Genomic DNA, 16,792 nt, shown 5'->3' on the forward strand with positions numbered 1-16,792 from the left:
AATCTTTCTTTTGTATGTCATAATTGCTCTCATAACTATGGTATGCTTAGTGATTACTATAAGATACTACATCACAATTATCAGATATTATCACAAAGATAACAGTCATTATTACTGGATAAGACATAAATTACATTAAAAGTTAATCATTTCCCATAATCATGAGATGCTCATGATTATGAATTCTAAGTCTACCTTTATTAGAATTAAAGCTACTATCTCATAATTATAAGAGTGAACGATAGTTTATCCTAATAATGTCATACCTTCGCATAATTATTATTATGTGATACTTTTGCATAATTATTATCCAGAAAAGTATCATATTTTCTCACATTAGTAGTCATAATTCACATGATTATGAGGGTGGAAAAACAATTGAAAATGGCAATTATAAAAATCTTGATAATAAATGGATATGAAATATCACAATTTACAAATATTGCCATAATAATATATAATAAGTCATAATCATAAAAAAAGTTACAATTATGTGGAAAAGAACATCTCATAATAAAACAGGTATATTGTTATTTTCAACTTTCCATAGATCTCTGCCTTTTCAAATTAAAAGGTTGTGGTTTAACCAAGGCACTTTCATTAACACACCAAAATATGGCAGTAGGTGCTTTTTTGCTGAAGTTCTTATTTTTTCATTAAAGCTACTATGAGGAACTTTTATTTTGTGTCGATTTGGCGGTCCCTGTGGACAAAAGCCGTACTGTGTGCCAGCACCACTCTGCAGTTATTCTGCTGCATCAGGGTCTGACAGTCTGCCCCATGCAGTCCTGGTTCTGGTTGTCCCATGCCCCGCTTCCCTTTAGCCGGCCCAACAATACGGCTTGGACCTCCAGCAGCGTGGTGTCGGCTCCCAGGGGAGCTGTGTGGTGGATCTCTGCTCCTGGTCGGAGCCACGTTAGTGAATGCAAGGTCAAAGGTGGCAGCGAAGCTGGATCTGGGCCTTCCACGGTGGGCTCGTCGCTGCCCAAAGCTGGAGTTTCTGGTGAACCTGCATGATTTCACTGACATCTGACCCACTGGCACCGATGACAAGCATTAAAAATAACTAAAGAAATGTTCTCACCGATGTTCTTGTATAATTACCTAGGTCATATAGAGGCATCAGTTCTACACATAGGCAACCTCCAGTTCAGAAAAGCTGATGCGGAAGTGTCTTAAAACTTGCATTGTTTTTGCTGACCAGCAGGGGGCGACTCCTCTGGTTGCAGAAAGAACTTCAATTGTATAGAAGTCTATGAGAAAATAACTCTACTTCTCTCTTGATTTATTCCCTCAGTAAACATTGTAAACATGAAATTATGATCTCAATCTCTAGTTTCAAGTCTTCTTCAATACAGCATGATGTTCATTTAGTAAATTATGGTCCATTTAGAGTCAGACAGACCATAAAGCTGAGTATGCTTTAGGGCGGGGCAACTGTGATTGACAGGTCGCTGCCGCTACCAGAGCCGTATACGTCGTCTCTGAGTCACTCCTCCTTGGTCCAAATATGGTAACTTCCGTTCATTGGTTGTAATAAACAAAGATGGCGACGACCAAAACGCAGGACTCAAGGCTTCGTAATGGCAGTCCACAAACCGATGGATGATGGCACGATGATTACTTCCACTTCTTACATACAGTCCATGGTTTTAATTTGAGACTGTTTCATAATCAGTTAAAAGTTCCCCATAGTAACTTTACTTTACTTATTCGGAGCATTTCACACTCCTGAGTTTACAAATTGTTTGTTTTAGAAGTCCTCTATCTTGTAGATTTGCCTCTTCCCTCTTATCATTGTCTTGACTTGTTTGCTGTATCCTTTCAACTCTCCTTGTTTTATAGCCCATGTCATATATTTGGAAACTTGCTATTAAACCTCTAGATTATATAGTGTTCATTTTGTAATCACATATATACAAGAGTGTGTTACGAACTAAATTACTTCCGCAGACTAATTTTTTAACCATTTTATCTCACAATAGTTTATTGCAGGTCCACAAATCTTTTGAAAATAATCATTTTGATTCCCCACAAACCAACACGAGAGCAGTGACAATCGGGTGCTCCTAACACTGCATGTGCCAGATGTTTTCAATCAGCAACTTCTGACGTCCACGACTGCTCTCAGACCAGCACACGTGACGTTAACAATGTACCTTCAGCAGCTTCTGTCTCTCTGTCGGCGTATCCAGGAGATTCAGAACTATTGTTTTTTTCTACATCTGCTCTTTCTTTAGCACACTGGTCTATGTACAAATGATGTACCTGTTTGAGTGAGATTGGTTGCGAAAAAGAAACAAAAAAACAGCATATAATATATAGAATAGTTGATAGTTGAGGAAATGTACGTATGTCCTTGGTGAAAATAATAAAGAGATTTATAACTTGGAAATAATATGTAATCAACTCTCGACCGTGGAAGGTAGAAAAAAAACTTGTTCTGTCACGGACGGAGGGTCGCTGGTTAGATTCCACATCTGGATGAAAGGGCAGAGGGAGGTGCCCCTTAAACAAGGCATGTATCCTCTGTACCAGGAGACTGTGACTATACTGGGCGAGTTCCATAGAAAGAAGCATGCAGGCTCATCGAACCATTCCTGGATAAAACATCAACATTGGCCTGGTGTCCATCTCAGGGGACAATGGGTGTAAAATGTTTGAAAAAAAAAAAAAAAAAAGAAGTCAGATCTTGCTGTTCTCCAGGTGGGAGTCGATGTGTTTGATGAGGGCGTCGTCAGGGTAACCAGTCGGGAAGGTCAGCTGACACAGAGGACAGCTCCGAACAGCACTCTCTTCTGACTCCATCCATAACTACAGACACAGAGAGACACAGGCTTCAAATTAATTAAACTCAAATGATATGCAAAATCACAGAATCCAATTTGAGTTTTCATCTCAAATTACAGAGCTTTGTATCCATCAGGGGATTACAAGTTGTTCAAAGTTGATAAGAAGGGATTTTTTAGAAAAGCATTATTAACCAGTTTGTTTGTTTTTTTACTTTCCTTTTGGAGGAAGTGTTTCCTGGGCTTGCCAAATCACAAATCAGCTGAAGAAACGTTGAGAATCGGTCAATCCGTTTGGCCGAAGAGTTAGTTTTTCTTATCATACTATATATATATCTAGACTGGGCACATGGTTCCACGAACCAAAGTTATTCAGTCCAATCAGCGTCCTGTGAGGAGCTACTGACATGCCACTATTGTTAAAGCTAACCGATTAAGCTATTTTAAAGCTAACGCTTGATAATGCTAATTTAAAGCTAACGCTTGATAAAATCTTGCATCTGATAAAGCTATTTTAAAGCTAAAGCTTGATAAGAAATAATGCCTCTGATGAAGCTATTTTAAAGCTTAAATTTTGTGTCATGTCCTTCATTTTAAGTGTTTCCTTTTTCATTTTGATACTTGTCCCCTCTTTTGTCGCAGAAAACTTCACTTCCTGCCTTTGTGGGTATTCCCGCCTGTGTGATTATCTGCCACGCCCTAAATGGGTTCACCTGTCCCTCATTATCACCCTCCTTCACTTGTCTATTTAGTCTCTGTTCTCTCTTCTCCTTGTGCCAGTTTGTCATTGTTCTTTGAGGGTTCCAGCCTTTGGTTTTTCCAGTGAGTTGTACTTCTTGTTTCTTAATCTGTTACCAGAGTTTGGACTAACCTGTTGTCTACCTGCCAGACCTTCTGTTTTCAAATGTGAGTCCATTTTTTTTTTTTACAATAAATCCTTAAGCTTATCCTGCTGCCTCCTCTTCAGTTCAACTGGTTTAAAACCTCTAACCTCTGATGTTACAGCTGTATCCAAAATGTCCATTTATTTCTTTTTCGGAATTGTTGTAAAAGAGTAGAAAAGAACTCAAGGAATACATTTTGTTTTTTTAAATAAAATGCTGGAAATAGTAACATTTTGATTTTCTTTATTTTTTATCCAATTAATAGATTAATCAAAGTAATAATTGACAGATTAATATATTATCAAAATAGTTGTCATTTGCAGCCCACATTCACATTTAGCCACTAAAGAGCCAGGTTTTTTCCCTCAATATTTGGTGGAGACCAAACCAGAGGTAAAAGGGGACTGAATATTGTTAAGTTTACGCACATAGCAACTGTAGCTACAATGCTGCTGATTGGACGCGGTGACGGCAAGAACTGTAATTGATCTGCTTGGACGGCTTTTGTTTTCTCCTACAAGTTTGCAATGCTGGGGCAAATTGTTGATGACGGAATCAACACTATCCTTTTGAATGAAAACATGTAAACACAATTAGTTTTTCTATTAATTGAGCGATAGTAGTCTCCTATTCCTAGCGCTATATCTATTCTGTGGTAAGATTTCTTGTCGGTAATTAAGTGATTTTGTTATGCTCTAACCAATCACTGGCGAGTGATCTATCTAACTCACCAACGTGGACTTGCGTCTACAAGGACAGCTGCTTTATAATCATCTACGCTTGTCGCCAGTTTTACATTTTTTGCTAAATGGGATTGGGATGTTCCCATTCTGAATCCTTCTCATCAAACTCTGATGTTTGGATTGGAAGATTTTCTTTTGGGGACATTCCTAATTTCTCTACACATATTCAATCTGCTGAACTCTTTCATTGTCAAGATCATTGAAGACAACCATTAATGAATAATTCCTACTGGAAAAAAAACTTGATATAATTTACATTTATATAGGGGGCGGCTGTGGCTCAGTGGAGAGCAGGGTCGTCCCCCAATCAGAGGATCGGCGGTTCGATCCCTGGCTCTGGCAGTCCATGTCGATGTGTCCTTGGGCAAGACACTTAACCCCAAATTGCTCCCGCAGGCTGTTCCTGCGGTGTATGTATGTGTATGAATGTTAGTTAGGGTCCTGATGGTCAGGTGGCACCTTGCATGGTAGCTCCTGTCATCAGTGTATGAATGGGTGTGAATGGGTGAATGATTAGTAATGTAAAAGCGCTTTGAGTGGTCGGAAGACTAGAAAAGCGTTATACAAGTACAGTCCATTTACCATTTACCATTTACATTTTAATTGGTGACTGCATGAGCGCTGCCAGAACAGTGTTTTTAAATAAAAATGGTTATAAACTATAACAAAGTCAAAATTGCTACAAAGCCTAATAGAAAATCTATGTTTCTTTGGCCAACCAGGTACAATTACAATCAATAAATGGAAATTGATTTTTAAAGAAACGTATTTGCTGTTATGTTTCACGCAAAGTAGCCTTTGTAGTCCACTGAAACAGTATTTTGTTTTTGTGCTCTTCTTTGTTGTGTTGTAGCCCGTTATAAATACATATAAGGTGATATTATGTCAGTGTTTTGTGTAGAGATTGATTGGCCAAAAAGTCCCATCATGCAGCTTTAAAAAAAAAAAAAAAAAAAAAGTATTAAGCCTCTGATATAGAAATGTATTGGTTGCTGAAACTGTGAATAATTGTTTTTTGCTCGTCTCCCTGGAAGTTCTGCAGGGAATCTATTAGTTTCTAGTATGTGAACCTCATAATTGTTTTCTACTCACGTTAATTGAGGGCCACGACTGAGCGTGCTCCGTGTTCATGTAGTGAGGCAGATGGCAGGAAAGGGTGGCAGGGCCTTCAGGGGAAGAGAATGAGGGATGGTGGGGCTGTTTCCTCGGAGACGAAAACGAGGGGTGCAGGGGCTGTTCCCTAGGCAACGACGAGCCAATCCCAATCGCGCCGAGCGTCCGAGGCGGGCTGGCAGCCGGCGACAGATATGTACATATGTCCTGTAAATTTACACAACACAGAAAGATGAGTAAACCCAGATTTTAAAAGCCACAAGAAGAGTCACGCACATCGTTATCATCTTCGTCACCTCTTCATCATCAGAGGACTGCGGCGGTGTCACCAGCGGGGCGGGCTCAGGCGGGTTTTCAAGACGACGGAAGTGATGTAGCTGAATGAGAGGAGGAGCAGGAGGATTACTACTGCAGTCTACAGGACTTAGAACATAGTCTAACATGCTGAACACAAACTGTTTCTGCAGACGATGGGTTAGTTGTATCACTACAATGACAATTAAAAACCTCTTTATCTTTATCTTTATTATGTTGCATGCAACACTGTGTTTCCTCAGCTGTTTTAGCAACATGTTTTATACATCCGTTGCAGAAACGGTATAAAAATCTGGTTTGGTATCCTGACAGCTCCTGAAATGGATTACAGATAACAGGTCTGTTCTGTTATTGTGTCATGTGACTTGAAAACAACAGTGGAACAATGAGGGATAGTTGGAGAGAGAAGGAGTGCCGGTGTTGAAGAGTTTGTTATGTTGGAGAGTAACAAATAACGAACGCACCGGATCAAGTGAAAGGTAAAGGAAAAGGGTTTGATCATTGATAATCTGAGCCAGTCGTTGGCAAAAACAAGCAATTTGAATATTACATTGCAGCCTGTTTATTTGCTGCCGGCTACAGCATTCTTCATCAATACCGGACCAGTTCAAGAAATTGTTTTCACCATTAGTCACCGTGTCAGTGGACACAAAATATGCAAAATAGGGTTAAAAAAAATACAAAAGTAACCCTTTAAGAATGGCAAGATTTTTATTTTTTTAATCAATAATAGAGCCATATAATTTTCATTAACAAACATTTGTAGTGGAATGAGTGTGATTGTAGACCTCAATGACTTTTGACATGGCACCGTCACAAGATGCCATCTTTCCGCAAGGGCAGTTCATGTGTGAGCAGTTGCTAAGAGGTTTAAGTCGAATGTCTAGGAGCAACATATAAAATTGAAATATGCCAGGTTGGCATATAAAATTGTATGTCAATGTCAAGCATTTTCATGTGGTGGTGAGAAGCACTCCATCATTTGACTGTGGAGCGGTGTAAACATGTTGTATGGAGAGATGGATTATGTTTCACTATCTGGCAGATTGATGGAAGAATCTGGGTTTGGGGGACATCAGGAGGAATGCTACATACCAGAATGCACTGTACTATCTAACATTCTGAGGAAGAATGATCTACAGTTGTTGTTTTTTTCCTGGTTTGTTCACTGCCCGTTAATATCAATGACAGGAAATCTTAAAGGAGTCATATCATGTATTTTGGGTTTGTACAAAGAAATGCTTTATTGTTCAAAAAACACTTTTATTTTCTCATACTGTCTGAATATACCTGTATATAGACAGTATGAAGGGGGGAGGGACATCTTATTGTAGAATCAGTGTTTTCTGATCCAGGCAGCTTACCAAAAACAACTTGGTTATTTCGTAAATGTTTTGCATAAATGTAATAACTTTTACCTCTTTATACCTGACCCTCTGAATCCTAGGCAGTTTTTGGGCTTTTATTGCTCCTGCCACATTTTTTTCTCTGTGGCTTTGTATTTTACTGCAATATATAAGTCTTGTACCTTTATGGAAACAGAACAATCATGACTAGAGTAGAGAGAACACAGGTACCATGCCATAAAAAACGCATGTTGAATTTGATAATTTGGAAAAAATGGAATCTATTTAGAATTAAATGTTTTTGATGAAATATTACAATTTTAGGCTTTGTTTTGGTTGCTTTCGCATCGCAAATGTGTTCGAGAACAGTCAGAAAGATGAAAGTCTGACGATAATAACGGTTGTCATAGCTTCCGGCTATGATAAACAGTGTAGTTTTGGCGATTGCTTAAAAAAAACGTAGTTTGCAATCCCGCCGGCAGGTTTTGGGGCTCATTTCATTAACTGCACTGCTCACAATCTCTTTTAGTTCTTTTTATTTATCCACAGGAAGTTAAATTTATAGTTAAAGATTAACAACATGCAGATTCTAATTTTGGATTGGTTGAGGCTAGGTTGAATTTCAGTCTTTGGTTGACTGCAGCCACAGAAGTCACCAACTTGATAAAATAAATGAAAACTCTCACCTCAGAAGCCCGAGGGAAGCCCAGGTCCAGGGCACAGTGATGTGGACTGCTGCTCAGACTGCTACCCCCGCCCCGCTCTCCTCCACCTCCTCTGTCCCCTCCGGCCCCGTGAGCAGAGGCCGGTCTGACCAGGCCCACCAAAGAGGTGCGGAGCTGAGCTTTTATTTGGCCGTAACCTTGCTTCTCCCCAAGGAGGGACCTAGGCTTTGGCAGTGTGGACACCGGATCCCTCATCAGCCACGCTGGGGGCCTGTGAATACCGGACGGGTCAGTCACCTGGGGAAAAAAGAAGGTCGAAAAGGTCAAAGGACTGTAGTTTCACTTCAAGATGACACAAAATCAATGACGCGTCGAAAAATACACCTTACCTCCGAGTAACTACGGCGACCCTGGAACTTCGCTCGCAGGCGGCTGCAGGTTGGCTGATGGGAGTAGGAGGCGGGGCCGCCGCTCGGGGATAGAGGGGGAGAGGGGTTGGGGAGGAGCCTGTCTGGGGAGAGTGAGGGGCGCTGGGGAGAGGTGGGGGAAAGGCGCTGAGGAGCAGGGGTCGAAGGAGAGGCTGGGGGAGGGAGAGGGAGAGAGAATCGTAAGAGGATTGTAACTGAAATCATCACCAAGAGCCTCCTGGAAATGAGGACATTCCTCAACAAAGCATGGCAATTACTGATCAGGAGGTCATCAGGACACTGGCATGTGAACACAGACATTTCGCTGTGATTATTTCCATCTAAAATCCGATGAAGCTGGTGTTTTTCGGGCGGGAGCTGCAGTCTCTAGTTGTGACCAGGCGGCTTCCTCCGTTTCTGCCAAGTGAAGCCAGAAGAGCCTTAAACTTGCATTCTCTCTACTGACCATCAGGGGGCGACTCCTCTGGTTGTATAGAAGTCTATGAGAAAATGACTCTACTTCTCTCTTGATTTATTCCCTCAGTAAACATTGTAAACGTGAGTTTATGGTCTTAATCTATAGTTTCAAGTTTTCTTCAATACAGCATGATGTTCATTTAGTAAATGATGGTCCATTTAGGGTCAAATAGACCATAAAGCAGAGTATGTCTGTCACCATGTTACAGAGGCTGTGACACAGAGTGTACACTTAACGCGGTTGTTACATTTTGGTCAAAATGCGTTGTAGTCAACTAAACTCAATATAGCAATCTAAGCCTATCAAGCTATATTGTGTTCAAATGAATCTGAATTGTAATGATTGCAATTGCTGAGAATTGTAGGAGAGCTGCACACAGCAACAAATCATCTTAAGGCAGGATTTCTTCAACATGTTAATCTTTTTTCACACCACCGGAGTGGGTGGGTGAAATAATCCATCAATAATGAGGAAAATATTAATCACATTAGTTTTTTGAAGGTTATTAAAAACCTGCAGCTGAAACGATAAGTGCGTCTATATAATTAGCTTTTTTTTTTTTTTTGTATTTTGAAAAATGGCATGTAGAGTAGCTGTAGTCATTATTCATGACACAGCTGTCATTGCATCCTGTCACTGCACCCAAAGGCAAGTGAGTGACTGCGGCCCTCCTTTTATAAATACGTTTCAGGATTTTTTTCAGGATTTTTTCAGGATTTCAGTCTCTGAATCATTTTGACAGTGACTGCCTGGGTCTATCGGCACTGATCTTTGAGACTCATGCCACATTTCTGCATATTACCTCGTTTAGATACGTGCAAATAGCACAGCAGTAACAAAATAAAGGTGCATTTCGCCCTTTGGGAATTAAACCCACTCCTGTTGTCTCATTTGTGCAGGTTTAACGGCCACAAAAGCAACACAATCCTTTTGTTGTATACATGCAATAAAAATGAGAAACGCAAATTGTTGTTTGTGAGAACAAGTCTTGGTAGCATGAAGTCCTACCGGGCTCCTGGGAGACGAGTCGCAGAAGGTCACTCTGTTTCACCGCCAGGTTGCGAACACGGCCCAGCTCCTCCGTTAGCTCGGTGTAGGCTAACGCTAGGTTCACCCTGCAACGCAAAGAGGGCGACTGAATAAATAAATAAATAAATAAATGACAAAAACTATAGACTTCTTTCAGAATAAGACTCACTGCTCGTCCCCGGCTTTCTTTATCCACTCCACGTCACAGTGCTCACAGTGTTGGGAGTCCTGTGACTGACAGACACACAGCGTTGGTTAGAGCAGCAGCACTCGTCTAAAACATTTCTATTGATTAGTTCGTCTACATGTGGTCTATAAAGTCCAGCACAACAACTATATTAACCTATTGATTTTTTTTTTTTTAATCTATGTATAGCATCAAACCATCCTTCAACCTCTGCTCATGCTTAAACTGTATGGAAAGCCAAAGTTGCCATTAAACAGCTCTATCTTTACACGATTTTTGTTAAAAATGCTGCTTATTGCGCCGTTTTTATCCCAAATAGTGCAAATTACTGTTTAGTATTTTATTCTCTGAATACAAAGACATCACAGATCACATCAAAACAAACAGTTGCAGCACTTGCATTGCTTTGGTCTGGATAGGATTGGTTACAGAAACGTTGTGCTGACCGGCTGTGCAAAATAGAAGGACGGGCTCATTACCATGAGGGGAAATGCCACGGCGTAAAAAGCGGTGTTTTTAAAGTCTATATATGCAATATTTTTTTATATAAATCACGTGAAAATAGAGGCATTTAATGGGACTGTTGGTTTTCCATAAAGTCTGATGTTGGAGCTACTGAGGGAAAGTCTGTTGGGGCCCAAACTGGACATTAAGTATGTTTTAGCCAACTGACAATCAAGCAGCAGATTCATCTCCATGACATTTTAAAATGGTCTGTATCCACATAAAAGAAAGTGTTAAAACTTGCCCAACCTCCAGTATGGGCCCTAAAGGACTTCCCAATGTTTGAGTCGGTTGTAGTTTTATCTATATATATTAGAGCTCCAACATTCAACTAAAAATAACTCAGTCAAAGTACAACTTCCAAGGTCAATAATGAACTTCCATCAACATACACTTTTAGATTTGCAGCCACTGGCATCTTTTATTTTAAGTGATTTGCAGGACTGTGGAACTTGGGGAAATGTAAAATCATGTACAACATTTGAATTTAATGAAACTTTGACCAGTGGCTATTCTCTTCTTGGTGCTTTACTGGAAGCGGCTCTTAGAAGCTGATGTAAAGCCTTGTGTTGACGAGCCACGGTGTAGTAATATTAAACCCTGAAAGAACAAAACTGGTCATATTCAAATTTTTCTTTGTTTTTGTTTGTCAGCGAATTAAAGATAATAAGATAGCAGTGTTGTTTTGACTGGCATTCATAGTTTCATTAGTTTGGTGGAATAAAGCGTATTCTTGCCCTGCTTTTAGTAAGTAGTTGGCTTTTCTTTTTAAATATAGCTGATGACTGTAAATGTAGATTGTAAGGAAGGTGAAATGTGAGCAGAAGTGGCTTTGTTGGAGTTTTCAGTCTGTGCTATAACTGCATCATCCGACTAAGGTTAACCTGTCTGATGCAAAACATAACGGCAACTGTTACAAACACAACATCTGAGAGACATAGTTTGGTGTTTCTTTTTTTGTAATTAATTCTATAGTTCCCTTTCAGTTTGTTGCCAAATTTCTAACCAATCTTTGAATAAAACATAATAATTTCACTTCCATTGCATTTTGTGTTGAAATGCACTTAATGCACATCATTTTAAGTCCCTAACAATATGACAGAACGGCCAGAGTCTGGTGGGCGGAGTTGAGATTTAATAGTATCATGTAAACATCCAGTCTTTAAGCAGCAGGCCTACCTGTCTCTGTGCTCCCCGTAGCTGGGCCATCTCGTGCTGCAGCCTCTTGAAATTGGCCCTCAGCTCCTTCTCCTTCTGACAGGCGCCGTCGGCCTGGCGCCGGGCCCCCTCCAGCTCGGCCTCCAGCCGCTGCAGCTTCAGGTCGGACAGGGCGTCCAGACTGCGGGAGCTCTGCAGGGTCGGCCCGCGGCCCTCTGAGGACAAGCAGAAAACAAAATCACTCTGGTTGTAGTCTTTTTCACAGTTAGGCTACTAGTAATGTTGTTGTTGTAGTAATGTTGCTAAGCAAACAATTGCCATATTTCTTTTCTAATGCAAATTAATGAATAGAATGTCAAGTTGATAGAACCTTTGAAACTATATGTCTTTAATTGACTATTTGTTAAACCCCTCCCCTGAACAGCAATTGATGAGTCGTAACTTAGCATCCACAACAAGGCGCAGCGGGCACGCTGTTAAAGTAGTTTGCATGTAGTTGTACCTAAGATGGTGTTTTCCTTTAATATACTGGCTCCAAAAAAACTAAAATTCAAAAGCAAAGTGTCAAAACGTTACTTCCAAGGCCAGGAGCATTACACTCTACAGTATTTTTAAGTTATGTTACCAAAGCCCCATTCACAACTAGCACAGACACTGTGTAGTATTTACGCTCGCTACCCGACATAGCCTTATGTTTGTTGTAACTTTAAAAATTGAAACATATCAAATCTAATCACTGTGTGCACTATAGCAAAGCAGCTAGACAGGTTAATGTTGCAATCAAACAAGAGTGTGATCTTATAGTCTTCCTTATCATACTTACTACTACATAACATTTTCTAATGGTCATCAGGGGGCGACTCTGGTTGCAGAAAGAAGTCTGATTTTTTTATAGATGTGTATAAATACTCTTCAGGAAACATTGTAAACATGAGTTTATGGTCTCAATCTCTAGTTTCAAGTCTTCTTCAATAAGTATGATGTTCATTTAGTAAATTATGGTCCATTTAGAGACAAAGAGACAATAAAGCAGGGTATGTTTTAGGGCGGGGCTTCCGTGAGTGACAGGCCACTACCACGCCGTTGTCCAGTCTGGGAGTTGTCCGTGTTTTGGTCTTACAAATTTAAGTCTTTCATGTACGTTAATTAATAACATTTGCAAGCTAGAAATTAAAATCTGCTTCTAGCTACAACTAAAAATTACTACAAATTCCAATGGTTAATCTGACATGTTCATCTGAGAAGCCTTCAGTGCAAAGTGTTTGGAAAAGTGCACTTTCAAAAAATCATCAATCCGTTAATCAAACTCGTACCGAAGCAACTCGGTAAAAGAGAGAAAAGCCCTCAGTGCTGTTCTTTTCTCTTCTGTCAAAGAAGAAATACTCTTAAATTCTGATATAACAGATGCTATTGCATCATCTTTGATAACCTCTTTAGGAGCCGTCATTGTTGTCTCTCTAAGTTGTCTTGCACACACACACCCAAGCTATGCCTCTAGGTGCCAGTAGCTCCCCACAGGATTTTGATTGATCTGTACTCTGGTGGATTATATAGTTTGTGTTTTTACATTTCTAACTGAAACTGAGTCTTGTAGTAGGAAGAGATTAGGGGGTCCATTCAGGTGACCCGGCACTGAAAGCAAGTGGTATTATCTGCTGGTAAATGGCTGATAACACTAAGTAGTAGTACTACTATTATTATGAGTAGTACTGATTTCTGCTCCTCCTACTTTTTATTAATTTTATTATTGCCACTATAATCTAACAGTTCCTACTGTTAATCTGAACAGAACCCACCTCTGGGTACGTTCAGGCTGGCCTGGAGCTGAGACTGATGTGTGTCTTTGCCGCGGAGTTGAGCGCTGAGCTTCTGGAGGGAGGATTCTCTCTGTCTGAGGGCCGACTCCAGACTGCAGATCTGCTCCACGTGCTGCTCAGCTAGAGTCGTCTGACACAAACACACACGTGTGCAAATTAAATATATATATATATATATATATAGCGCGTGTGTGCTTGTGCATGTGTGTGCGTGCGCATTTACCATTTTGTCCAGGTCTCTCTGGACATTGCTTTTCTCCGAGTGAATCTTCTCATAAGCCTGGATGACTTCCTCCAACCTCTCCTCTCTCTCCTTACTCTTCTGGAGCTGAGACAGGAGAAAGGTTATGGCTAGAAGGATCCGTCTTATGTAAATATGACGTCATGGTGGTGTAACAGAGCCAACAAGCTCGGTTGATACGTCGTTAATGAGCTGGATCGGTTATCGGTGACAATTGGGCCGATCTATTCAGTTCGATATTTATTTACTATATACATGATGTACTGGAACTTTAATTCCTGTTTAAAGTTTTGACCAATTTGTTGCTCTATTAAAAAAGTTTACGTTTGCAATTGAAATACTGTTCTCTTTTTTTTAAGTTGTCTGTGTACAATTTATCATTTTAATAATACATAACAATTCAGTGATTTTAAATCTATGTATTTATTTGTCACATTTTGTTCCCCAAAGTTAGGAGAGCAATGTGTAAATCCGGCCTGATGTCGCCTTAGACATAAAAGAATGATCCCATTCACTTCCACTCAGTGAGGCTTACAGCTTATTCATTTAACACCAATAACAGATGGGTACGCGGTATCAGGTGATATCCAAAGCCAAGGTATGGGGACTGAAAACGTTAGATCGGTGCATTCCTACTTTGAATGGCGATGCCTTCAATCACATTCAGTTGCCAGTGACTACATATCTCTGAACTGAACTGCACAAAGTGAATCGAATCAGCACTGTGATTGGTGAATTCCACCTCTTTCTCCTTGGCCAGATCACAAGTCTGATTGCAATCAGTCCTGCTTTTCTTGGGCTGAATGTGTAACATCCTCTGTAGAGTGTTTAGTAGGATTGTCAGAAAATACCGAGACACTTGAGTATGGCAATCGCATCAAACAATACCGCGATATATCCCAAAATATATTGAACCGTAACCCTGTATCGTATCGCCAGATTCTTGCCAATACACAGCCCTAGCATATACTGTGTGATTCAACATGTCATAAAGGTTTATGGTAGGTCAAAAGGCTCAAGGTTCCCTATCAGTAGGTAACTGCAGCTAGTAGGTATGTAACTTTGCCAGATGTTGAGATATGCCCTAAATTAGTTACTCCAAACTCCATGAAAATTATACCTATGAACATGTTGTGTTGTGCCTTATTTAAATGCTAATAAGAAGCACAATGAGTGAATATGGTGTATTTTTATTTATATATACAAAATTCAAGTGTGCCAGTGTTTTTTTCTTTTTTCACTATTTCTGAAGTTACTTGTTACTCAAGTAAGTTTTTTCAGAAATAGTCTTGTCTTACTCAATTAGTTATTTTGATGACTAATATTACTTCTACCTGAGTAGTTTTTTTTGAGTAGCGAAACTCTTTTAAGAGTCTTAAAATAACTTTTAAGGCCCTCCATCCTCCTGCCTACTTCTCCAACCAAAATCTGTTGGCCATACCATGTGACAAACATCTAAAAACACACCTCTTTAAGTTGTATTTTCTATAAATTCAATAAATGTTCAAGCTGAAGGGTTGATCTTTGTTAAAACTGGTTGCTGTATGCTCTCTGTGTTCTTAAGGGTGTTGCGTTTGTATGTATTTTTTATTAGTTTTTTCTTGGACGCGCATAGGGCTTGATATTTGTGTTTTCTGTACCGATGTTACAGTTAAGTACTTTGTTAGTTTCACTTACTATGAGTGAGTGTAAAGTTGCATTGTCTTCACTCAGCTGCTCCCTCACCAACACAAATCATTTAGTGTTTGAACTGACCAGGGATCAGATGAACGTTACAACAGCTCCGTTCTGTACAGTCGTACGTGTTGAAATCACCGGAACCCATTCCCTCACCAACACAAATCATTTAGTGTTTGAACTGACCAGGGATCAGATGAACGTTACAGCCCGTTCTGTACAATCGTACGTGCTTCATTTTCAACTCCTGTCCTCCCGACTACGGCTCAGAAATACTTCCATGACTACGGCTCAGAAATACTTCCATGTAACTCCATTTCTGCCCCGTACCTCTTGTGTGAGAGAGTTGATCCTCTGTTGCAGGTTGGTGGTCTCTGATTGGATTACACTGGTGTCCTTGATGATGGGCTCACAGGAACAGCACAGTATCCTCTCCTCGCCAAACTCACTGACCATAGGAAACTGCAGGAGAGAAGAGAGACTTTACAGAAAAGAATGCATTTACACATCATGAAAGACTTATCATATCTAATCCTATTGTATTTTTTACATGCACATGTGTGTGTGTGCTGCTCTCCACCTTGACCTCGTAGTGCTTGAGCTTCCTCTTGATGCTGCTGTTCTCCCTCTCCAGACTCGCCAGCCGGGTCTTGATGTCATGATAGGCGGCGGCCAGGGCCAACCCTGACGCCGGGTACATGTCCTCTGGCAGCCGATTGGCCGGCCAGCTGATCCCGGGTATGCCCACGTCATCCCTCAGCCCCTCTCCTCCTCCCAGCAGCCCCAGCTCTCCTCTGCGGAATAGATCCATCATCAGATAGCTGCAGGAGAGGTGGAGAAACGGTATTGTTAGTCTCTGGGAAACGTAGTGCAGGAAACACTTTGGGCAGACTGACAGACGGGCTCGTGGCCATGTCGGCTCAGTAAGTCAGTTTGCACCCTCCACCTCACACAGCGGGGGCAATAATGGCAAATCTGTCAAGCCCCACGTCCTGGAAGACGTGATAGCAGCAGAGCGAGTGTGTGTGTGTGTTTTCAAACTGCTGCCAAGGGCCCACTGAGCCTGCAAGCCAAAGCTTTGCTGTTTCCCATCTGCTGCCGTAAAGTCTCTCACTGGCTGTTTCCACGGTTACGGCGGAAAACTGATCCTGACTGCAAAAAAAGGAAGAATTTACCTAAAAACTGTACCTGCAAAAGACAGGATCAATAAGGATGATTGGTTCTATTTTACTTTTGGATATCACTGTATATATATATACCCATGTATGTATGTGTATGTATGTATGTATGTATATGTATATATGTGTATGCAGCGGGTAAAATAAGTATTGAACACGTCACCATTTTTCTCAGTAAATATATTTCTAAAGGTGCTATTGACATGACATTTTCACCAGATGTCGGTAACAACCCAAGTAATCCATACATACAAAGAAAAC

At 40.5% G+C, this 16,792-nt stretch overlaps 1 protein-coding gene across 1 annotated transcript; it reads right to left on the reverse strand.

Annotated features, from left to right (window-relative positions):
* Window positions 1–2,685: 2,685 nt before the first annotated feature.
* Window positions 2,686–16,167, reverse strand: LOC129099076 (TANK-binding kinase 1-binding protein 1-like). The gene is made up of 12 exons (XM_054608242.1): window positions 15,934–16,167; window positions 15,684–15,815; window positions 13,659–13,763; window positions 13,415–13,565; window positions 11,640–11,833; window positions 9,939–10,003; window positions 9,749–9,855; window positions 8,245–8,435; window positions 7,877–8,152; window positions 5,826–5,906; window positions 5,509–5,736; window positions 2,686–2,814 (listed from the first exon to the last, which is right to left on the reverse strand). Exons 1-12 carry the CDS (start codon window positions 16,165–16,167, stop codon window positions 2,686–2,688), a joined length of 1,893 nt encoding a protein of 630 aa, XP_054464217.1.
* Between the last annotated feature and the right edge of the window lie 625 nt (window positions 16,168–16,792).

This window comes from Anoplopoma fimbria, chromosome 11 (genome assembly GCF_027596085.1).
Source record: "Anoplopoma fimbria isolate UVic2021 breed Golden Eagle Sablefish chromosome 11, Afim_UVic_2022, whole genome shotgun sequence".
Classification (NCBI taxonomy): Eukaryota; Metazoa; Chordata; class Actinopteri; order Perciformes; family Anoplopomatidae; genus Anoplopoma; species Anoplopoma fimbria.